Genomic DNA, 24831 nt, shown 5'->3' with positions numbered 1-24831 from the left:
TTACCAACGCCAGGTCCAGTACAGCCTCTCCTCTCATTGCACTGTCTAGATATGATTTTAAAAAATCTTCCTGGATTCACTTAACAAATCTGCCCCATCTAACCTCCTTGCACTAGGAATGTCCCAGTTTATTTTATTGAAGTTTAACCCCTCCCCCATGACAACAGCATTATTTTTATACATTTCTTTAATCTGATGTCCCAGTGGCTATTGGGTGTCTGTAGTACAAGCCCATCACCCTTCCTATTCCTGAGTTCTACCAAATAGACTCAGTATCTGACCCCTTCATCATGTCTCCCTTGAGTGCAGCTGATATTGTTCCTGATTGGCAGTGCAACTCCAACCCCATTTTTATCTCATCCTCTATTTTTCCTAAAACTTCAAAAACTTGGCATATTAATCACCCATTCCTGCCCCTCTCTCAACCAAGACTGTGTAATGGCCACAACATCGTAGTTCCATATACAGATGCTCTAAGTTAATCAACTTTACCCATAATACTGCTGGCATTAAAATACACACACTTCAAAGTGTCAGACCAATCATACCTGTTATTTCGATTTTGCCTTTCAATATTTTCCAACATCTACCTTCCGGTCCGATTCTTCCCTTACTGACCTGGGGCTCGGATACCCAGCCCCCTGGTTAAACTCTCCCGAGTAGCATTAGCAAAGCTCCTGGCCAGGACATTGCTTCCCGCCAGAAAACATTAACTTACCCAAGAACTTGACACCCTGTCCTCTGCACCATCTTCTCGCCACTCGTTCATGAGACACAGAGAGACACACAGAGAGAGACACACAGAGAGACTGTGTGTGTGTGTGTGTGTGTGTGTGTGTGTGTGTGTGTGTGTGTGTGTGTGTGTGTGACGGAGGGATGAAATATCAATTCTGATACAGACAGAGACAATCTGATGGTCAGTCCTGATACCTGATCCTCCAACTTGGGTTGAACTTCGCTACCACAGTCAAAGCGCATCATAGAGCTTAAAATGATCTCAACTGAAATGTTGTCCTTCGCCCATTGCTGTGTTTTGTAATTTTTTTTTTGCAGGATGCTAAAGGCAAAGGATTTGTGTGTGGGAAACTCAAATGCAGCAACATGTCAGTTTCAGTGTATTGGTCGGTACACCAGCACTCGGAGGTCATTGGTCTTTGAATGCAGAAGGGGAGATGCTTGAGAAAACGGCACATCGGTGGTGACGAGGAGAATCTGAACCTGCGGTGAGCGTAGGGGTGAGATGTGGATGAACTTCCCTGAAGATAACCTTGTAAATCATCTTCAGATACTGAAGGAGTGACCAGCTATTTCCAATATATCAGTTGTCGATCCTTGGAGATGAAGATGTATCTCATCCCAGCTGGACATGTGTTTTGGGTCTGAAAGGAAACATTGTTTTAACTCATTGAAATCCTAGGAACCGGAGTGCTGAGAACACACCGGCATTTGATCACCAGAGATCAGTTCTTCAACTGCAATGATTTTACAAGGGGTTCACTATGAATAACATCTGCCTTGGTGAATTGCCAGACAATTGATAGCAGGGAGATGATACTGTCACATTAGGGGCATTGGGAACAGACCCAAATGCAAGACACGGACACTGAAGTACAAGGAACAGGACTTGACTGGAGTATGGACGTGACAGGATACAGACAAGGAGCTGGGACATGTACTAGACAGGGAACCCAGACAAGGAACTAAGAATTAGGAGCCTGGGCTAGGGAGAGCGGGACCAGGACTAGAAACCATGGACTAGGAGACAAGGCTTGGACTCCGAGCCAGACACTTGACAAGGACCCAGAACCTAGGTCTTGCCTCAGGCTCGGACCCCAGAACCAGGCAAGGACATGACGAGGCTGAGGTTTAGAGGCCTGAGCTTGGAGACAGTCTGGGGTCTTGGCTCTTGAGGCCTGCAGGCCGGGGTCTTAGCTCTTGGAATGCGGAGGCTGATAACTCGTAGGCTGGAGCTGAGAGACAGACTGGGAACTGAACATCAACATAGAGCTGGGACTTACCCATTGAAAAAGCTGGGACTCATCTTTAACACCACACTAACACGAGACTGGACAGCACATTGTCATAAGGTGGTGGCTGGGAACGGACCCAAGTGTAAGACACAGACACTGAAGTACTAGGGACAGGACTAGGATACAGGGAGAGGGCAAGGACGTGGACACAAAAACTGGGAACCCAGAACAGGACTGGACAAGAGAGCTAGGAGCCCGGGCTTGGACTCCGGGCCGGAGACTGGACAAGGACCCTGTACCTGCGTCTTGCCTCTAGCTCAGACCCCAGAACTAGGCAAGGATGAGGCCAGGCAGGAGCCTGGAGACTGGAGGCGAGGCTTGGGGCTGGAGGCTGGAGACTGGAGGCTCCTGGGCAGGGCGTGGTTCCCCTGGGCAGGGCACGGATCACCACCTGACAGAGGCAAGGGACAGGAAGGGACAGAACCAAACGCAGGTAACGGCAAGACGGCCTGGTTTACCTGGGCGGAGGCAAGGGACAGGAAGGGAGCTAGGTACAGGGTGGCTCCAGGACAAGACTGCCGGGGAGACAAGGCGAGAGTTACCAGCAAGACAAGGCAAGGCTTCTGGCAAAGCAAGGCCAGACGAGAGCTTCAGGCGAGGCGAGAGTTACCGGCAAGACAAGGCAGGGCTTCAGGCGAGGAAACAGAAGGCAGAGGAAGGGATACAAGGACGAGAACAATCCAGCAGCCATGCCCTGGTCACTGAAGGTATTTATGCAGCCAGCCCCAATGAGCATCAGCTGCCTCAATTAGAGCTCAACAAGAACAGAAACAGGGTAGACAGGAAAACCTGGAGCAAGGGTCGATGGACCGGACCGTGAACCGGAATACGGACTTCACGGACCGGACCATGACACCCATAGGCATAGAGCCGGGACTTACCCTTAGACAAGCCGGGACTCAACTTATCTCTACACCAAGGTGGGACAGGTCCCCCTGTTGGGTAACAGCCAAATGGCCAGACTTACCCAACAGAGGCAAAGACAAGACAAGACAGGTTCCCCCACAGGGCAACAGCAGAGCGGCCTGACTTACCTCACGGAGGCGAGGACAAGACAAGACAGGACCCCCCGCAGGACAACAGCAGGACGGCCTGATTTACCCCACGGAGGCGAGGACAAGACAAGACAAGACAGGACCCCCCGCAGGGCAACAGCAGGATGGCCTGACTTACCCCACAGAGGTGAGGGCAAGAAGAGAAAAACACCAAAGAACAGACAGTTCCATCTCTGCTCCAGGGAAGCTCCAAGTCTCAGTTCAGCCAGCAACCTCAGCTGGCTTCAGAAACAGCCTGATCCATACCTAGCTCAGAGTGGCTGGCAGCCACTCAGCTGGCCCAGGAAACAGCCGAATCCATACCGCAAAGACAGCTCCAACTACCGACAGCAAGGCTCCATGAGGGGATGGTTCTCTTACACGGTCTAAAGATAGCAAGTGGCCACTCTAGCCTTCCACCGGCAGGCTGCTCCCAGGAAATCTTGACAAGACAAACCAGCCCCCCATACTCAACCCCAAGGCTACTTATATTCCAAGCCCCAAGATGGGAATCAGGTGCCTATGATTAACTCAAACAAAACAAGGGACAGCTGGAAGACCCGGAGTCCTGAGTCCATGGACTGGACCGTGAACCGGAATGCGGACTTCACGGACTGGACCATGACAGATACGTCAGAAAATTCACATCGTTGGGAGTCTGTTTACCGGCTCAGACCATGGGAACAGATTTACTCGGACATCCCAACTACAGACATGCCTGACAGTACACACTGGGTGAGCCCATTCACTTGTTGTCTGTGTGTGGTCAGATTAATTCGGTCACCCCCTTGAGACACCAGGGAGTTCACTCTGGGGAGAAGCTGTTCACCTACTCAGCCTGTGGAAAGAAATGTTAACAGTTATCTGCCCTGCAGGCACACCAGCGAGTGCACAGGGGGGAGAGACCGTTAATCTGTTCCGTCTCTGGGAAGGGATTCATTCAATTATCTCAGCTGCTGAGACACCAGTGAGTTCACACCGGGGAGAGGCTTTACACCTGCTCTGAGTGTGGGAAGGGATTCACGCAGTCATCCTTCTTAAAGAAACACCAGCAAGATAATTCAGAGGAGCGGCTGTACATCTGCCCTAAATGTGGGGAAGGATTCACTAGGTTATCCTTCCTAAGGAGACACCAACGAGTTCACTCTGGGCAGAGAGTGTCCACTTGCTCCGTGTGTGAAAAAATATTTACTCAGACATACTACCTGAAGATGCATCAACGAGTCCACACTGCCCAGAAGCCATGCACCTGTTTTGACTGTGGGTAGGAATTCACTCAGTTACCGCTCCTTCAGGCACACCAGCAGGTTCACACAGGAGAGTGACTGTACTGTGTGTGGGAAGGGATTCTTGTATCCACACGTGTCGAGACAGCAGTGCTCTAAGGAGAAGTCATTCAGCTGCTCAGACGATGGTAAGGCATTTAATCAGACATCTCACCTTCAGACGCATCAGCAAGCTCACAGAGGTGCAAGACCATTTACCTCCTCCATCTGTGGGAAGGGATTTACTGGATCATCTATTCTTGTCATTGTCCGGTCCGTGAAGTCCACGTTCCAGTTCAGGGTCTGGTCCGTGGACTCAGGACTCCAGGTCTTCCGGCTGTCCCTTGTTTCAATTGGGCTTAATCATAGGCACCTGATGCTCGTCTTGGGGCTGGGAATATAAGTGGCCCTGAGTTCAAGTGTGGGTGCTCGTTCATCTTGTTAGTATCCCTCTCTAGAGTCCTCACCTCTGTGCTGCTCCTAGTGTTGGGAACTGTCTCGTTGTATTCAGCATTCTATGTATGAGGCCCGGGCCTACATCCTGTTCCCAAGGAGGGGTCCTGGCTCTGTGCTCCATGTTCCTCTCTTTCAAGTCCAAGGCTCCATGTTCCTGTGCTCTAGACCAAGGATCTGTGTTCCTGTCCTTCCCAAGACCAAGTTTCTGTGTTCTACGTTCCTGTTGACCCAAGTCCGAGGTTCCGAGGTTCCTGTCGCCCCAAGTCCAAGGCTCGGCTGTTCCTCAGTACCAAGTCAAGGCTTCGTGTTCTCATCCTGTCCATGTGCTTCATCCTGTGCTGGAATTTCCTTGTCCTGTACTGGATTCCTCGTCTTGCCCAGGAGCCTCTCTCGTTCTGTCCTGTAGCCTTGCCTAGTCCTGTCTCCCAAGACCACTTCATGTCTTTGCCTAGTTCTGGAGTCTGAGCCCGAGTCAAGACCCAGTTTCTGGGTCCTTGTCCAGTCTCTGGCTCAGAGTCCGAACCCAAGCCTCGTCATGTCCTCGCCTCGAAGAACCCAAGCCTCGTCATGTCCTCGCCTCGAAGAACCCAAGCCTCGTCATGTCCTCGCCTCGAAGAACCCAAGCCTCGTCATGTCCTCGCCTCGAAGAACCCAAGCCTCGTCATGTCCTCGCCTCGAAGAACCCAAGCCTCGTCATGTCCTCGCCTCGAAGAACCCAAGCCTCGTCATGTCCTCGCCTCGAAGAACCCAAGCCTCGTCATGTCCTCGCCTCGAAGAACCCAAGCCTCGTCATGTCCTCGCCTCGAAGAACCCAAGCCTCGTCATGTCCTCGCCTCGAAGAACCCAAGCCTCGTCATGTCCTCGCCTCGAAGAACCCAAGCCTCGTCATGTCCTCGCCTCGAAGAACCCAAGCCTCGTCATGTCCTCGCCTCGAAGAACCCAAGCCTCGTCATGTCCTCGCCTCGAAGAACCCAAGCCTCGTCATGTCCTCGCCTCGAAGAACCCAAGCCTCGTCATGTCCTCGCCTCGAAGAACCCAAGCCTCGTCATGTCCTCGCCTCGAAGAACCCAAGCCTCGTCATGTCCTCGCCTCGAAGAACCCAAGCCTCGTCATGTCCTCGCCTCGAAGAACCCAAGCCTCGTCATGTCCTCGCCTCGAAGAACCCAAGCCTCGTCATGTCCTCGCCTCGAAGAACCCAAGCCTCGTCATGTCCTCGCCTCGAAGAACCCAAGCCTCGTCATGTCCTCGCCTCGAAGAACCCAAGCCTCGTCATGTCCTCGCCTCGAAGAACCCAAGCCTCGTCATGTCCTCGCCTCGAAGAACCCAAGCCTCGTCATGTCCTCGCCTCGAAGAACCCAAGCCTCGTCATGTCCTCGCCTCGAAGAACCCAAGCCTCGTCATGTCCTCGCCTCGAAGAACCCAAGCCTCGTCATGTCCTCGCCTCGAAGAACCCAAGCCTCGTCATGTCCTCGCCTCGAAGAACCCAAGCCTCGTCATGTCCTCGCCTCGAAGAACCCAAGCCTCGTCATGTCCTCGCCTCGAAGAACCCAAGCCTCGTCATGTCCTCGCCTCGAAGAACCCAAGCCTCGTCATGTCCTCGCCTCGAAGAACCCAAGCCTCGTCATGTCCTCGCCTCGAAGAACCCAAGCCTCGTCATGTCCTCGCCTCGAAGAACCCAAGCCTCGTCATGTCCTCGCCTCGAAGAACCCAAGCCTCGTCATGTCCTCGCCTCGAAGAACCCAAGCCTCGTCATGTCCTCGCCTCGAAGAACCCAAGCCTCGTCATGTCCTCGCCTCGAAGAACCCAAGCCTCGTCATGTCCTCGCCTCGAAGAACCCAAGCCTCGTCATGTCCTCGCCTCGAAGAACCCAAGCCTCGTCATGTCCTCGCCTCGAAGAACCCAAGCCTCGTCATGTCCTCGCCTCGAAGAACCCAAGCCTCGTCATGTCCTCGCCTCGAAGAACCCAAGCCTCGTCATGTCCTCGCCTCGAAGAACCCAAGCCTCGTCATGTCCTCGCCTCGAAGAACCCAAGCCTCGTCATGTCCTCGCCTCGAAGAACCCAAGCCTCGTCATGTCCTCGCCTCGAAGAACCCAAGCCTCGTCATGTCCTCGCCTCGAAGAACCCAAGCCTCGTCATGTCCTCGCCTCGAAGAACCCAAGCCTCGTCATGTCCTCGCCTCGAAGAACCCAAGCCTCGTCATGTCCTCGCCTCGAAGAACCCAAGCCTCGTCATGTCCTCGCCTCGAAGAACCCAAGCCTCGTCATGTCCTCGCCTCGAAGAACCCAAGCCTCGTCATGTCCTCGCCTCGAAGAACCCAAGCCTCGTCATGTCCTCGCCTCGAAGAACCCAAGCCTCGTCATGTCCTCGCCTCGAAGAACCCAAGCCTCGTCATGTCCTCGCCTCGAAGAACCCAAGCCTCGTCATGTCCTCGTTCCGGGGTCCGAGCCCGAGTCAAGACCCAGGTTCTGCATCCTTGTCCAGTCTCTGGCTCGGAGTCCAAGCCCAGCCTCCTAGTTCCCAGTTCCTTTTACTGGTCCTGCTTGCCTAGCCAATGTCCTAGCCCAAGTCTATGTTCTTGTCCCAGCTCTCTTGTCAAGTCCTGTTCCTAGTACTTCAGTGCCTGTGTCTTGCATTTGGGTCCGCTGGCATCGCCCCCGCTATGACAAATCTGCTAATCCACTAGCGTGTTCTCACTGCTGTCAGTGTAGGAGGGGTTTTACTCAGTCATCGCACCTGCTGAGACAAAAATATAAATAAGCACAACAGCCCTTTTTAAAATCCATTCTTGCCATTTACCTCTCACATCCCATATGTTGATGGATTCCAAAGGTACTGGACACGGGACAGGTTTGTTCTGATGACATTGGTCTTTAATTGGGCTGGAGTTAAATATTGTGGATCTGTCATTTTTTAAAAAAAAATAAAAAAAAAAAATCAGTCCTACTTTGAAGCTTGTGTCTCATGTTCTTCTGACTCTACAGCATTCTCAATTTAGAGTAGAGCAGCCAATCTCTGGTCTCTGCCAGTGTTCTGTCCCACCACACTGTAGTGATGTTTTTTTTCTCTCTCTGTTCTCTCAGCTTCCCCTTCAATCCATCCCTGCCGCTCCCCTCAGTCTGTCCCTGTAGTGTCGGGTTCCGAATGGTCACCGCTCTGGGTGAAGTGACCTCACCGATCACCTGGTCTCTGACAACTTGCACCCGCTCTTCCTTCAAACTTTATTTACCCCGCAGCCGCTTCTTCCTGCTTCCGCCAACTTCCAACCCATCCCCATCTCTTGCTCACATCCTTCACTGGGCCTCTCCTTTCCTTCTCACCCCCTTTATCCTCGTGTCTCCTGCTTCCTGACCCCAACTCAAAGTCACCCTCTTCCCCTCGTCCTCTCACCCCTCTCCTATCTATGGGTGACCTTGTTCCCTTCACCCCACCTTCCGATCGCCACATTCCACCCACCCCTCTTCCTTTGCCGTGTTGTCTCTTTTCCCCTCTCCTGTGTCTCTGGGTCACCCCTTCCTACCCCCTTCCATCTCTTGAGTGCCCGCCTTCCCCATTCCCTGATATCTTTGTGTCTCCCATTTGCCTCTCTCCACCTACATGCCAGCTCCTTCCCTTTCGTCTCTTGATGTCTTCCATTCCTTCCCGGTCCCATTTCTGGGTTTACACCCACCTCCCTCCGCAAACCACCATCCTCTCATCCTCTGCTGTCTCTGGGTCACACTCTTTCTCCTTCAGTTTAATCTTCCCCTGTCCAATGCCTGTGAACAGCCCCCCTCCTTTCCCATCACGTCTCTGGGAGACTCACTCCACCACACCCACCTCCTCTTCTCTGTGTTGCCCCCCCATCTCATCCATCTCCCGTTGCCCTTCTTCGTCACACCACCCACTCATTTTTGGAAAATCCTTTAACCCTCAGATGTTTCTGGGACACATCCTTACCATCCCCAGCCTCGTCTTTCATCACCTGTAACCCCCCCACTTCCGGTCAGCCTCTTCTGTCTTTGGAGTGGTTCCCTGTCCCTCACCCCATTCCCCACATACACTCCGCTCCCCTCTTCCCCCCCCCCCAGCTTTGTGACAGCTCCTGTCTGGGACTCCTCGCACTCCTTTCGCATCTTTGGGGTGACACTGGGATGCTCCCAGGTACTGTCGCTCTCCATTTCTGGGACTACCCCTACTCCTCCAGCCTCCTTCCCCTCTACATAGTACTCACGTGTCCCTGCGGCACCCATACACGATGAAACTATTGTCTCTGGGATGCTTTCTTCCCATCCCGCCCCACATCTCTGGGACTCTCCCCTTCAGTTCCTCCCTTCTCCCCCGCCCTCCATTGGGACATTCCCTTCGCCGCGACCCTGGGATGCCCCTTTTCCTTCTTCCTTCCCCTTCTCCACCAGTTTCTGTGACAACATTTCTCCCCACGTCCCATGCATCTTTCTCCTGGACGCCCCCCTTTCTGTGGAACTCTCCCATCCCCAATTAAACAGCCACCCTTGGTTCTCTGCCCCTCACCCAATTTGAGATGACACCCTTACTTCCCAACTCAGGAACGCACCTGGCTTGGGACTCCCCGTCCCCCCTTCCCATCTCTATCTGACCCTATCTTCTCTAGGAGGCCTCATTCCTCCTCTCTCCCCCACCACCCTGTCTCTAGACGTCCTGTACAATCCTGCCCCCCTTCCATTTCTGGGACTCCCCTAACTCCCGACCCTGGGACGGCCCCTCCTGTGCTTTCCCAGGAGGCCCCCTTCCTTCCATCTATGTGTCTGGGATGCACACTTCCACCTCCGCCTCTGGGAAACCCACTTGACCACATTCATCTCTGTCTTGTCCCACCTATTCCCCCCCCCCCCCCAATCTCTGGTATGCCACTCCCACTCCATTCCCAAAGTGGCTAGGACAACCCGTTCTTCATCGTTACTAGAACACCGATTCCATCCCGTTTCTGGGATCCCCTCCTCCCTCTGTGACGCCCCCCTTTCCCCGACCAAATCCCCCTCTATGACGCGCGTCACCACCCCCGTCTGTTTGACACCCTCTCACCTCCCCTTCTCTCATTGCTTACACGCCCTGCTCGGGAAGCCCCCTTCCCCACCTCTATCCGTCGTCTCTGAAATCCCCCCTCCCCACTACACACCAGCACCCTTCTCCAGCTCTCTGCATTACTACCAATAAAACCATGAGACACAGGAACAGAACTAGGCCACTTGGACTGTGGAGTCTGCTTAACCATTCGATCATAGTGCAGTAGGTTAAGTGATCGGCACAACATTGTGAGATGAAGGGCCCGTACTGTGCTATAGTGTTATTTTCAATATTGTGCAATGTCTCTTCTGTACACATGGGTAAAGGAGAACGAAATAATATCCGGATTCGATGCAGTGCAAAAATACAATAGATAAAGAACACAGCAATAATAATAATAAAACAGTAGATATAAATGTATATTGTTACGTACCCCGTAACTGGGTTGCCAAACCAGCAGAAATGGATCACTCAGTTGGAGTCTGGATTACTAGAACTAAGAAAGTTTTATTAAAGAAACAAGCAACACAGTACTCTAATCAAAAGGATAATAAATGCAACAGTTCAGCAATGATAAACATACATGTACACAGAATTAAGATAACAGGATCAATCAAGCTCTATCGTTGTCTAGAGGTAACTGACCAGTTTCAAAGTGACGCAAAGTTCAGTTCAATTTAGTTCAGTTCAGTTCGCAGTAATCGCTGCCGTGGCGATGGACAGTGTGGGGGAAGGAGAGAGAGAGAGCAAAACGAATGAATATTCAAGGATTCCACACGGACCTTCGCAGTCAGCTGTCGGGCGAGTCCTTTGTGATGTCATCTGAGGTCACCGACCGTGACCCCCTCCGTTTCCAGATACGATCGTTTCCCTGCGGTGAACCTGGCACCCAGGCAAGGGTGGACACACACCAGGTTCCCACCGATCGTGCCTTTCCACCCTGTGCGACTATGGCTTGTCCCGCGACCAGCCATCCAAAACTTCCCACCGACTTGTGAGAGGCGCACCGCTTCCAGGGTCTCATTACCTCGGGTGTCGTGTGTGTCCTTGCCTTAGCGAACCTGTCCCTTTTTATCCCCCTGGTGGGGTGTCGCCTGTCCATCACTTCAAACAGTTCAGGGTTCAAAGGGGGAGCCGATCTTGACAGCTCTCTCCTTCTGTTACTCTCTCTCCCGTCCCTTCATTAACATCTCCAAATGCTGCTCCATTGTTTTCCTTATCTCTCTCTCTCCTGAAGACAGGTGGCAGATCAACTGCTGATCCCACTGGTGTCAGCCCAAGACAGCTAACATCTTAATCTATGTGTATTCTTGTCACAATAAGAAAACTTATATACTGTAAATGGACCGATTGTGTGTGTGTGTGTGTGTGTGTGTGTGTGTGTGTTGACGTTAGGTACAGGAGTGTCTGTACATAAGGTGACCGTCAGGAAATTGTAAAATGGTGGTGGTTTTGAGCGTGGAGGGTCGGGTTAGAGGGTGGAGACACATTGGAATGACTATAACTAATAAATAAGTTCTTCTTGCCTCTTTATCCCGTATTAGTCTATCTGAACAGTTAATATGGATTGTCCGATCTGCAATAATGGATTGGTCAAAATATAATCTGTGGAATTCTGACTCTAAAACTGGATCAGGATTGTATTTATAGCAAAGCACAATTTCTTTTATGAGTTTGTATTTTAAAGCAAGATCTTAATGAACGACGATTGCCACTTGATTATGCCTGCGTAAGTAATCAGATTGAGTTAAACTGCTATAGGAGCCTGTAATATGTTGATCAGCCTTACTGCTTGGGGAAATAAGTGTTTTTATTGTGTGGTCGTCCTAGCATGGATGCTACATAGCAGGAGGAGTTCTGTGATGCTCCATGATGGGGGTGGGACAGAAAGCCCCTGAGCAGGATAGGTGGATCCTTCGTGATGCTACTGGCCCTTTTGTGGCTCCTTTTCGTAAACATGCCTTTGAAGGCGGGTAGGCTGGTGCCGGTGAAGCTTTGGGGAGTTTTGACTGCCGGTTGTAGAGCCTTCCTGACCATTCCAGTGCAGCGTCCGTAGCAAACAGTGATGTAGCTTGTTAGGATGCTCTCCACTGCGCATCTGCAGAATGACTCGAGTATGGATGTGCCTTGCCCAGCTCTCTTCAGCCTCCTCAGAAACTGGAGGCGTTGGTGAGCTTTGCTTGCGTTCTGGGACCATGAGAGGTTGCGCGAGGTGTGCACTCCCAGGAGTTTGAAACTACGCGCAGTTTCCACTATTGCGCCTCCGATGTAAATGGGGGTTTGTGTGCTACGGGTTCTCCTGATAACCATTCGCTTGTCTTGTTGACATTGAAGGAGGAATTTGACTGACACCAGGCCTCGAGCTCTCCCAACTCCGCTCTGTAAGCCGTCTCATGGTTCTTGGTGATGAACCCCACCACTGTCGTGTCATTGGGGAACGTGACATTCACGGTTACTCGGGTGTTTGGCCGTCAGTCATGTGTGTCGGATTCACAGGAGTGTTCTATGTTCCATTCACCACAGGGGAAAGAGAAGCTGTTGCCGTTGGTGGAAGGGAGGAGGACCACGGGGCTTGCGTGTAGACTGGCTGGCCATGGATGGTGCGGGAAGAGACCATTTCATGCAGCGAATGGTCTCGGTCTGGAACTCACTACTCCAAAGGGAGGTGGAATTCTCAAAAGCTTTAACAGATTCACGAGATTGGAGAACTATACGGAAAGGAGTGAGAACATGACTGACTGGACTGTTGACGCAGAGTGGGCATTGAATGACGTGCACCAGTGCAGCAATGATGTAGTGATTCGCCTCCTCTCCCCACCCACAGCCTCTCTCTTCATTCAGTGGCGTCAACGCTGGTCTTCGACCTAATTCCAAATGCCCATCATGCTGAATCCCTCAGTTAACAAATATTCATTCATTCAACGTCTATTTTATCTTTACTATTCACAAAATATTAAATCCCACTATAGAAAATGGTCGAAGACTTCTACTACGCAGAAAGGGTTTATCACCCTACTGCTGAAAGACCCTACTTTCTGGTTCTGTTCTACTACCCCACCCCTACTAACACCACCACTACCAAGCCTTCTAACACTATTACCACCCCCATCTAACACCACCACTACAACCCCTCCACCATCACTATCACCCCTCCTAAAACCACTACTACCACCTCACCTACCATCTCCACTACCTTAACCTCTACCAACTCCACTCCCACCACTATAATATCGAGTGTTTTTTGTGAGTATTTCCCAACGTGGATAATATTGACTGATAGGAAATCTGTAAACAAAACCTGTTCTTTAATGAGGGATGGTTTGAAGAATAAAAACAGAGAAGGCAACATGCGTATTCAGTCTAGGAGACTCATCCTAACTCTCCCCATTTCTGGGACGTTCTGCTTCTCCCAGTTCTGCACACCAACAACGTAACTATGTTGACCCCAGGCAACGACTTAAAGCATGAATTCTCTATTCCCTTTGTACCAGTATTCACTCAGGCCACTTTTCCAATTTATAACAGCGAAATAGGAGAAATCCCGTGGCTAGGTGATCGACCCTTCTTCTTCCAGTCCCTGGCACGGGGGTCTTCTTTGAGATGCTGAATCTACGAAGTTATCACTAACTTGTACTTGAAACCTCTGTTTTTATATTTGTTCCTTACCGGTCCAAATGTTGTATTTCAGTATTATAGGCTATGGGTAATCTTACTGGCCTTTAACACTGGTCCAAGCCAGATCCATTTATTGCCTTTCTACAGCAAATAACAACTGGTAATTTATGGTTCTTTGTTTTAAATCAGTTACCAAACCAGCAACCAGCTCGAATCATTCAGGGCAAACAAAAACCCTACCATTCACAAACCTGACCGTTATATCTAACCAAAGAACACCTCACAAATAACTTCTTATTTGAAAAAGATCTCTAGTCCAGCAGATTACCTGGGACATCACTGTGTCTACTTTTAAACAGGGAAAGCCAAACAACTCCAGTTCACGAAATGGAGCATGCAGAGCAGTTTCACAAAATGGCAGCCTCCATTTCTTCAACCTTCAACAGAGACAATTGGTTTGTCTGCTTCCACTGTCCTCGAACCACTGGAGTTTGAAATTTTCTTCCATATTTTAATTCCTCCATGGCCAATGCCCCCCCCCCAACTAATTCCGTGACTCTGCGACGACCCTACCCGACCTACATCCCTGTCTCACGGACACCAGGCTCACTTCCTCACCACTGTCTCTGGAACGCCCCCATCTCTTTATCCTCCCCTACCCTTATCTGGAAGGCAAACTTCCCCTATTCCTCTCTCGTTGGAATGCTCCTTCATGCTTGTCCCTCCGGCCGGACTCCTGAACAACACCTGGCCCTTCCACACTCCCGTGTCTGGGACCACCACTTTCGCCCCGACTTGGCAAGCCACCCCCGTCTCTGAGACACCCCTCCCTCACCCCAGAAACGTCTCCCCAAATCTTCACGCCCTCCCTCCGCGTCTCTGTGAAGCTTCCTTCCCGCCCTTGCCCTCCACCCCCCCCCCCACTACCTGAGGCACTGCATCCACCTCCTGCTTTGGGATTCCCTCTCCTCTTCATTCGGGCTCCTCCCTCCCTTTCGTATGTGGAACACTCCTTCTCCCCCACCCCACCCATTTTCCGTCTTTGGGACGCCCCCACCCTTCACCCTTCGTCATTTCGTCTCTAGGACTCCGCTTCGTAACAACACCACCCCCCACAGACAGACGCACGCACAAACACACACACACAAACACACACTCTCTCTCTCTCTCTCTCTCTGTCACGGGACTCCCACACCTCGCCCCCTCCCCCGTTAGTACAATACCCCCAGCTTTCTCTTCTTCACGCGCTACCCGACACTCGTCGCTGGGTGCCTACTTCCCACTGCCCCCGGTCTCTAGACGCCAACATCGCGCTGTACACTCTGTTTTTGCGATGATATTGTTTTTTTTCCTTGCTCCTCAAAGAGCCATCTGTGGGTCGTATCCGGGCTAATTTTATTGCTCGAGATCATCATCATCATCGTCATCGTCATCATCAATATTATCATCATCATCATCATCAGGTGCCATACCCAGTTTGAGCTTTGACTGCCATGGCCCACACACTCCTGTTTCAGGTCAAGTGGATCAATTCATTGGTATTCATTTCCAGTTCTCTGGCTGCTGTCTCCATCATCATTTGTCTTTGTCTTCCTCTTGCTTTCTTCCCTTCAGTCTTTCCCATATTACCGTGCATTCTAACTCCTCTTTCCTAATCACATGTCCAATGAAGTTACGTTGCCTTTTCATGATCTCATACATTATTTCTCTTTTTGTGTTTGCTCTGTTCATGACATCCTCGTTAGATGTTCGTTTCATCCACGATATTCTTTGCATCCTCCTCAGAAACCACATCTCTGCTGCTCGAGATCACCAGTCTTGTTTGCCTCCGGGTTTGCCCTCAGCAGACTATGAATCTTCTGTTTCATCCACAGCGTTTGGTTTGGATATGCCTGCTATGTCCTCAAAGACACAGGCTCTTCCACACTGGTCTCGCTGATGTCGGTGACAACTGTGGCTCACTCATTCACAGTCGAATCCCTGAATCTTGTCCAGTCCACCGACTAAAAGCTGTCCTATAAGCGCTTCTCCGCCTCCCTTGACTATACCTTCCTGGTTCTCACCACTGGCGCTGCGGTCGTCAGTCTCTGCGTGGACGCCGGGGGTAGAAATGCAGGCGGGTGATCCAGATGTGCGGGTGTGGGATGGCAGGATAAGCGTCCTGGATGGAGGTAAAGTGTGTTGGCTCCTCTGCTTCCAGAGGTAACGTGTTGTTGGTATTAGGTCAGAGACTTCCTCAGGCTGTCGTTGTTATTCCTCTCCGCGCCTCGTGGCGCATCGGGCGGAAACTCTGCCGTTTCTTCGGCATTTTACGAGGCCGAGTTTCTGGGTCGACGCTCAATCCAGCACGGTTGAAAAGCGTACAAGAAGCCGGCCAGATTCGAACCCGCCACCACTCGCTTCGAAGTCGGGTGTTTTGTCGCCACTTCACCATCGGCCGGCTAACCTCAGGCTGGCCTTGATGAAACTCCCCGCGACGATTGGAAAGGCATCAGCGTGCGCCGTGGCTGCTGCTCACGGTACTCAGCTCGTCCAGAGTAAGCTTGACGATGGCCAGAGGTGGAATGTGCACCGCTACAAGATGACGGCGGAAAGTACCCCCTACTCCCACCCCCCGGCAGATAAAATAGGATAGGATCAGAATTAGGCCATTTAGCCTATCGAGTTATCCCGCCATTGCATCGTGGCTATGTTAACTCCAATCTCCTGCCTTCTCCCGTAATCTTTGATGCCCTGACTGATGAAGAGCCTATCGACCTCCGCTTTAAACAGATCCAATGACTTGGCCTCCACAGCCGTCTGCGGCACAGATTCAGCACCCTCTGGCGAAACAGTTTCATCTTAATCTCTGTTGTAAATGGTCGTCCTTCTATTCCGAGGCTGTGCTCTCTGGTCCTAGACATGCCCTCCCCGACTGCAGTATAGGAAACATCCTCTCCACATCCACTCTATCTTGGCTTTCAATATTCGATAGGACAGCCCCCACCCCCTCAAACACCTTATTCTTCTTCTAAACCCCAGCGAGTACAGGCCCAGACCACCAAACGCCACTTATACAGTACGTTAACCTTTTCATTCCCGGAATAATTCTAGAGAACCTCCTCTGGACCTCCTTCAATGCCACCACATATATTCTTAGACAAGCAGTCGAAACTGCTCACAATACTCCAAGTCCCTTTGTACTTCTCGTTGTCGATTGTTCTCCACATTTAGAAAACAAGTCTACGCCTTTTATCTTTCCACCAAAGCACACGACCATACACTTCCCGACACTATATTTCCTCTGCCACTTCTTTGCCCATTCCCGTCACCTAACCATGCCCTTCTGCAGAATCCCTGCTTCATCAACACCACCTATCTTCATATGGTACGCAAACTTGGCCAGAAGAACAGAAATTCTGTCATCTGAACCATCAACAGAAACGCGAAGAGAATCGCTACCAACACCGATCCGTATGGAGCACAGCTAGAAAAGACCCCCTTTATACCTACTCTTTATCTGCTGCCTGTCAGCTGGACTTCCATCCAAGCTAGCATTTCTCCTGTTCGGAAAATTCAATTAAAGAATATCCACTGACTCTCTTTTGTCTATCCTTCCCGTCATTTCTTCAAAGAATTCCAACAGAGTCTTCAGGCAGGATTGCACCTTAACGAAAAGATGCTGACTTTGACCTGTTTTATGATGTGCCTCCAAGTACCGGCAACCTAGTAATGGACTCCAACATGTGGCGGAGGCCAAGTCCGAGGGTATATTTAAAGCGGAAGTTGATAGTTTCTTGATTGGTCAGGACATCAAAGGATATGGCGAGAAGGCAGGTGTATGGGTTGAGTGGGATCTGGAATCAGCCATGATGGAATGGCGGAGCAGCTTCGATGGGCTGAATAGCCTGATTCTGCTCCCATGTCTTATGGTCTTAACCACTGATATCAGGTTAACTGGCCTATAATTTTATTTTTCTCCGCCTCCATCCATTCTTAAAGAGTGGAGTCACATTTTCAATTATCCAGTCCTCTGGAACCAATCCAGAATCTAGTGATTCTTGAAACATCACCAATAATGCCTCCACAATCCCTTCAGCTTCACTCAGAGCTGGTCCAGGTGACCTTTCTACCATCTGAACTTTCAGCTTCCCAAGCAGCTTCTTCCTAATAATAGCAACAACACTCACACTCTCTCAAATTTTTGGCATATTGCTAGTCTCTTCCACAGTGAAGACTGATGTACCGCACATCCTGGGCACTGTTTGGAGGCCTGTAGAAAACACCCATCAGGATCTGTTTACCCTCGCAGTTTCTAAACTCTACCCACAAGGATTCTATATATTCCAATACTGTGTTCCCTCTTACCCTCTTACTAAGGATTTAGAAACATAGAAAACATACAGTAAAATACAGGCCCTTCGGCCCACAAAACTGTGCCGAACATGTCCTTAGCTTAGAAATTACCTAGGGTTAACCATAGCCCTCTATTTTTCTGAGCTCCATGTACCTGTCCAGGAGTCTCTTAAAAGACCCTATTGTATCCGCCTCCACCATCATCGCTGGCAGCCCATTTCACGCACTCACCACTCCTTGTGTAAAAAACTCACCCCTGACATCTTCTCTGTACCTACTTCCAAGCACCTTAAAACCGTGCTATTCCAACCCTGGGAAAAAGCCTCTGACTATCCACACGATCAATGCCTCTCATCATCTTATACACCTCTATCAGGTCACCTCTCATCCTCCGTCACTCCAAGGAGAAAAGACCGAGTTCACTCAACCTATTCTCATGGCATGCTCCCCAAGCCAAGCAACATCCTTGTAAATCTCCTTTGCACACTTTCTCTGGTTTCCACATCCTTCCTATAGTGTGGGGACCAGAACTGTACTCCAAGTGGGGTCTGACCAGGGTCCTATATAGCCGTAACATTAACTCTCGGCTCCTACTAAGCCGAGAGTTAATTTTACAGCTATATAGGACCCTGGTCAGATCCTCCTAAACCTTATCCCACCATTGATAAAAGCTGATGCACTGTATGCATTGTTAACCACAGAATCAAGCTCCGCAGCAGCTTTGAGTGTCCTATGGACTCGGACCCCAAGATCCCTCTGATCGTCCATGCTGCTAAGAGTCTTTCCATTAATACTATATTCTGCCATCACTCTTACCAAAATGAACAACTTCACACTTATCTGGGTTGAACTCCATCTGCCTCTTCTCAGCCCAGTTTTGCATCCTATCAATATCCCACTGTAACCTCTGACAGCCCTCCACACAATCCACAACACCTCCAACCTTTGTGTCATCAGCAAATTTACTAACTCAACCATCCACTTCTTCATTCTGTTATAAGGGGGGCGTTGAAGGCGGACCCAAATGCAAGACACAAACACTGAAGTACTAGGAACAGGACTAGGACTAGAGTTAGGGACGTGACTGGATGCAGACTAGGAGCTGGGACAAGAACACAGACTTGGGTTAGAGCTTTGGCTGGGAAAGCGGGACCTGGACGAGGAACTAGAAACTTGGAACCTGGACGAGGACTCCGAGCCAGAGACTGGGACAGGGACCCGGAACCTGGGTCTTAACTCGGGCTCGGACCCCGGATCTAGGCGAGGACAAGACGTGGCTACAGGACGAGGAGTGGCAACAGGACTGGACGTGAGACTCCTGGACAGGATGAGGGAACTCCAGCACCGGGCTGGGCGAGGCACATGGACAGGACGAGAACAGGAACGCAGAGCCTTGGTCAAGGGAAAGCAGGAATGCAGAGCCTTGGTCGAGGGAGAACAGGAACGCAGAACAGAGAGCCTTGGTCTTGAGAGACAGGAACATAGAACACAGAGCCGGGACCCCTCCTTGGGAACAGGACGTAGGGCCGGGACTCATTCACAGAATGCTGAACACGACGAGGTGGTTCCCAACACTAGGTAGCAGCAAACGGCCGGACCTACCTAGCGAAGGCGTGGAGGTAGAGACAGTTCCAAACTCAAGGTAGCGGCAAACGGCCGGACCTACCTAGCGAAGGTGAGGACACAAAGAGACAGTTCCAAACAGCCAAGACAGTTCCTTATCTAGATGCAGCGAGGCCCCGATATTGCCCTGGCGATTGAACCTGACAGCCTTACAGGCAAGGCTTCAGGCGAAGGTAGCAGGCGAGGCTTCAGGAGAAGGATTCAGGCAAGGCTTCAGGCAAGGTTTCAGAAGGAAGGGGAAGGGAAGGGAAGGGAACAGTCCAGTAAATGAAGCTAAACCCAGGAGCTATTTATGTAGCCGGCCCAAAACGAGAATCATGTGCCTCAATTAGAGCACCCAACAGAACAAGGGAAAACCGGAAAACCTGGAATAAGGAACGATGGACCGGTCCATGAACCGGAATGTGGACTTCACTGACAGGACCATGACACATTCAGGCCATTTATAAAAATCACGAAGAGCAGCGGTCCCAGAGCAGATCCCTGAAGCACACTACTGGTGAATGAACTCCATGCCGAATATAACCTGTCTACAACAACTCTTTGCTTTCTGTGGGCAAGCCAGTTCTGGATCCACAAAACAATGTCCCCTTGGATCCCATGCCTCCTTACTTTCTCAACAAGCCTTGCATGGGGTATCTTATCAAATGCCTTGCTGAAATCCATTTACACTACATCTACTGCGCTAACTTCATCAATGTGTTTAGTCACATCATCAAAAAATTCAATCATGCTCGTAAGGCACGACCTGCCCTTGACAAAGCCATGCTGACTACTCCTAATCATATTATGCCTCTCCAAATGTTCATAAATCCTGCCTCTCAGGATCTTCTCCATCAACTTACCATCCACTGAAGTAAGACTCACTGGTCTATAATTTCCTGGGCTATCTCTACTCCCTTACTTGAATAATGGAACAACATCCGCAACCCTCCAATCCTCCGGAACCTCTCCTGTCCCTATTGATGATGCAAAGATCATTGCCAGAGGCTCAGCAATCTCCTCCCTCGCCTCCCACAGTAGCCTGGGGTACATCCCGTCTGGTCCCAGAGACTTATCCAACTTTATGCTTTCCAAAAACTCCAGCACATCCTCTTTCTTAAATATCTACATGCTCAAGCTTTTCAGTCCACTGTATATCATCCCTACAATCGCCAAGATCCTTTTCCGTAGTGAATACTGAAGAAAAGCACTCATTAAGAACCTCTTCTATCTTCTCCGGTTCCATACACTCTTTTCCACTATCACACTTGATTGGTTCTATTCTCTCACATCTTATCCTCTTGCTCTTCACATACTTGTAGAATGCCTTGGAATTGTCTTTAATCCTGTCCGCCAAGGCCTTCTCATGGTTCCCTCTGGCTCTCCTAATTTCTTACTTAAGCTCCTTTCTGCTAGCCTTATAATCTTCTAGATCGCTATCATTACCTTTTTTTTGAACCTGTCGTAAGCTCTTCTTTTCTTCTTGACTGGATTTACAACAGCCTTTGTACAGCACAGTTCCTGTACCCTACCATCCTTTCCCTGTCTCATTGGAATGTACCTGTGCAGAACTCCATGCAAGCATCCCCTGAACATTTGCCACATTTCTGCCGTACATTTCCTTGAGAGCATCTGTTCCCAGTTTATGCTTCCAAGTTCCTGCCTGATGGCCTCATATTTCCCCTTACTCCAATTAAACGCTTTCCTAACTTGTCTGTTCCTATCCTCCTCCAATGCTATGGTAAAGGAGAAAGAATTGTTATCATTATCTCAAAAATGCTCTCCCACTGAGAGATCTGATACTTGACCAGGTTCATTTCCCAATACCAGATCAAGTACAGCCTCTCCTCTTGTAGGCTTATCTACATATTGTGTCAGGAAACCTTCTTGAACACACCTAACAAACTCCACCCCATCTAAACCCCTTGCTCTGGGGACATGCCAATCGAAATTTGGGAAATTAAAATCTGCCACCACCACAACCCTTTTATTATTACACCTTTCCAAAATCCGTCTCCCTATCTGCTCCTCAATGTCCCTGTTACTAGTGGGTGGTCTATAAAAGCACCCAGTGGAATTATTGACCCTTTCCTGTTTCCAACCTCCACCCACAGAGACTCCGTAGACAATCCCTCCATGTCTTCCTCCTTTTCTGCAGCCGTGACACTATCTCTGATCAACAGTGCCACGCCCCCACCTCTTTTGCCTCCCTCCCTGTCCTTTCTGAAACATCTAAAGCCTGGCACTTGAAGTAACCATTCCTGCCCCTGAGCCATCCAAGCCTCTGTAATGGCCACAAACAGCATAGCGCCAAGTACTGATCCACGCTCTAAGCTCATCCGCTTTGTTCATAATAATCCTTCCATTAAAATAGACACATCTCAAACCATCGATCTGAGTACGTCCCTTATCTATCACCTGCCTATCCTCCCTCTTGCACTGTCTCCAAGCTTTCTCTATTTGTGAGCCAACCACCTCTTCTTCCGTCTTTTCAGTTTGGTTCCCACCCCCCAGCAATCCTAGATTAAACTCTCCCCAATAGCCTTAGCAAACCTCCCCGCCAGGATATTGGACCCCCCGGGATTCAAGTGCAACCCGTTCTTTTTGTACAGGTCACTCGTGCCCCAAATGAGGTCCCAATGATCCTGAAATATGAATCCTTGTCCCCTGCTCCAATCCCTCAGCCACGCATTTATCCTCCATCTCACTTTATTCCTATAGTCACTGTTACTGTCATTTGATCTCAGTTATTACCAACAGAGCCACCCACCCTTTCTGCCGACTTGTCTGTCCTTTCGCTATAATGTGTACCTTGGGATGTCAAGCTCCGAACTATGACATTCATTCAGTCACAACTCAGTGACGCCCACAACCTCATACTTGCCAATCTCTAACTGCTGTTGGCCAGAAGAAACTACAGTATGCAGTTAGTGAATTTGATGAAGCCAGGACAGGGGAAGCAGACAAACCAGTTGTAATTTTTCCCCCTTGTTTTGTGGACTCTGAAATGGTTCTTGCTCTAAGATAACCTAATCAGAGCTATTGAATGTGGACACAAGGAACTTCAGGTAATGACCTGCTAAATCTGAGACCGTTCTCTGATTACTTATTATGTAAAATGCCAGGCCTACCAAAGAAGCAATCTGTATTCTCTGTCTGGGTCGCCTCATTGAGCTGGTTTGGACCAGTCAGGGTTGAAGGACACAAGTACACAGGCTGGGGTGGGCAAAGCCATGAAACAATGTTGGTTGTAGCCCTGTACAATGCCCGGTAAGAAGGTGACCCAGGTAGGTCAGGAGACCTTGAACCAATGGGATGCAGATCCAATGGTTCAATTGACGAACAATTAAGAATCAGGAGCTCCAAATACGCAGGGACGAAATCTCTCCAGGAGCCAGAGACCAACCATTTTGGAAAAGGAGGTTCCCACGGACCTGTGGAGATCGGGGCCACAAGGAGCGCCTGGGCAGCGTAGACTCCTTGCCCGGGTAATACCTTTTCTCTTCATTGACTGTTCATGGAGGATCAGGGATCTTAGTAGGGTGCACACAGGGAGATACTTTGTGAACCCAAGTGCTTTTTAGTTGAAACAATAAAAGTTACTTGTCAGTAAATACAGATTCTCTGTGCCTCACTGGTCATTTCTACAAGGGGTGATTCTTGTAACGCTGCGTTACAAGATCATCTACCTTATTCTATATATTGTGTGCTTTCAAATATAACAGCTTCAGTCTTGTATTCATCAGCCTTTTCAATTTTGCCCCTACGCTACACCTCAACCTATTCCACTGTCTGCAATGTTGCTCTGTTCTTCTTCACAGTCTCACTGCACACTGTATCTACTTGTGCACCAACTGCCCCATCCTCAGTCTTACCGCTCGGTTCCCAGCGCCCTGCCAACCTGATTTAAGCCCTCTCCAACAGCTGTCGCAAACCTACCCACAAGGATGTCGTTCCCGTCGAACTCAGGTGTAAGAGATGGAGAGGGTGTCCAAGAGTAGGGTGAGTGGAGAAAGAACGCGCAGAGACGGGGTCGGGGGGAGATGGAGACCTAAAGACATGGGGTGAGTGAAGGTATAGGGGTGACTCAGTAATCAGAGGAAGGGATAGGGAGGGGGTCAGGAGTCAGGATGGAGGGGGTAAATCAGTGACCTAGAGACGGTAGTTGGAGGGTGAATGGGACGAACGAGGAAAGTGGGGGAGAGGAAATGGGGTGACAGAGAGACTGAGGTGGAGCGTATAAGGGGAGGAAGGGGTTGGGGCATCCTGGAGACCAGGAAGGGGAAGGTAGTTAGTGAGCAATACACGGTAGGAAGGGGTGAGGGTGGTGAAGCGGTTAGGGGGCGACCCAGAGACGGGAGGATGGTGAAGGGGGGACATAGTGATGGGGGAACGAAAGGGGGAGAAGGATGGGGGTGAGCTGAAGAAAGGAGAGGGAGAAGGGGACAGAGGCAATGGGAGGAATAGCAGAAATAGTGCAACCGGAGTCCAGGTTGGTGGGTCGTCGGGTGACTGGAGGGACTGATCTGTGGTCCAGATACTCTCCTGTAGTGCGGACACGAGTAAGTGGTGACCTGGTTAGTGGCTGGCTCTTTTAGTTGCTCAGTCTCTCCTTTGGCAGTTGTCGCTTGCTCTCTGAGCACAGTATGTGTCACTCTCAAGTAGCGAGGCTCCCCTTTGAACAAATTTCCTCCAGGCGTACCTATTCAGTGCTGTGTATTCCTTGTTTTTAGATGTCATGTTGAATTTCTTCAGGATGTTTTCCATGTGATCTTTGAAGCTTTTCCTTTGCCCGCCAGGGGTTCCCAGATCTTTCTTCAGTTGGGAGTTAAGGATCTGTTTGGGGAACGGGAGTTAGATATCTGAATAGTACGAGATAGCCGCTGGAGTTGGTGCCGCTTTATCGTGGTGGAGATGTTGTCCATGTTGGCCTTCTCCAATACGCTGGTGTTACACTGTCTCTCCTTCTAGATGACGCAATCTCTTTCGAAAGGCTCCTCGGTGGAATTGTTTCAGGCTTTCAGGCACCGACTGTAGGCGGTCCAAGATTCAGTAATGTAAGAAGGACAACTGCTCCATAAAACAAAAGTTTTGTTTGGGTCTGTGGTTCGCGGTCATCAAAGGCTCTTCTCCCTAATCTTGTATAGGCTCCACTAGCACAACTGAAGCGGTCCCTTTGAGGAGAGAACGCTGCCAAGGTCGGGGACGTGGTCTACTTTTCCAAGGGTGATATCGTCAAACTTTATGGAGGACTGGGTAAATGGTGGCGGCTGATAGTAGTCCTGTGACCTTTTTATATTCAAAGCAAACCCCACGAGCAAAGGCATTCGGGGTACACTGGAAGCCTTCACCAGAGCGAGCCGAGGCTGCGTTGTCATCAGCATACTGAATCTCCGCGGCAGTGGTGTTGCTGACCCTGTTGTTGGCTTTGATAGGATCGAGGGTGAAAATCCATTCTACACACGAAT

The 24831-nt window shown here is 50.2% G+C and overlaps 1 protein-coding gene across 1 annotated transcript in view; it reads right to left on the bottom strand.

The window, feature by feature from the left end:
• The window catches only part of LOC140203669 (uncharacterized), a 93835-nt gene that overhangs the window by 57430 nt on the left and 11574 nt on the right, over nucleotides 1–24831 (bottom strand). Inside the window, exons 3-4 of the mRNA XM_072269717.1 lie at nucleotides 24066–24199; nucleotides 15472–15584 (exon numbers count right to left, since the gene is read on the bottom strand). Of these exons, the coding sequence (XP_072125818.1) occupies nucleotides 15472–15584; nucleotides 24066–24199 (247 nt within the window). The remainder of the gene's footprint in view (nucleotides 1–15471; nucleotides 15585–24065; nucleotides 24200–24831) is intronic.

This window comes from Mobula birostris, chromosome 10 (assembly GCF_030028105.1).
Source record: "Mobula birostris isolate sMobBir1 chromosome 10, sMobBir1.hap1, whole genome shotgun sequence".
NCBI classification, from domain to species: Eukaryota; Metazoa; Chordata; class Chondrichthyes; order Myliobatiformes; family Myliobatidae; genus Mobula; species Mobula birostris.
This window is presented reverse-complemented; position numbering and strand designations above follow the sequence as displayed.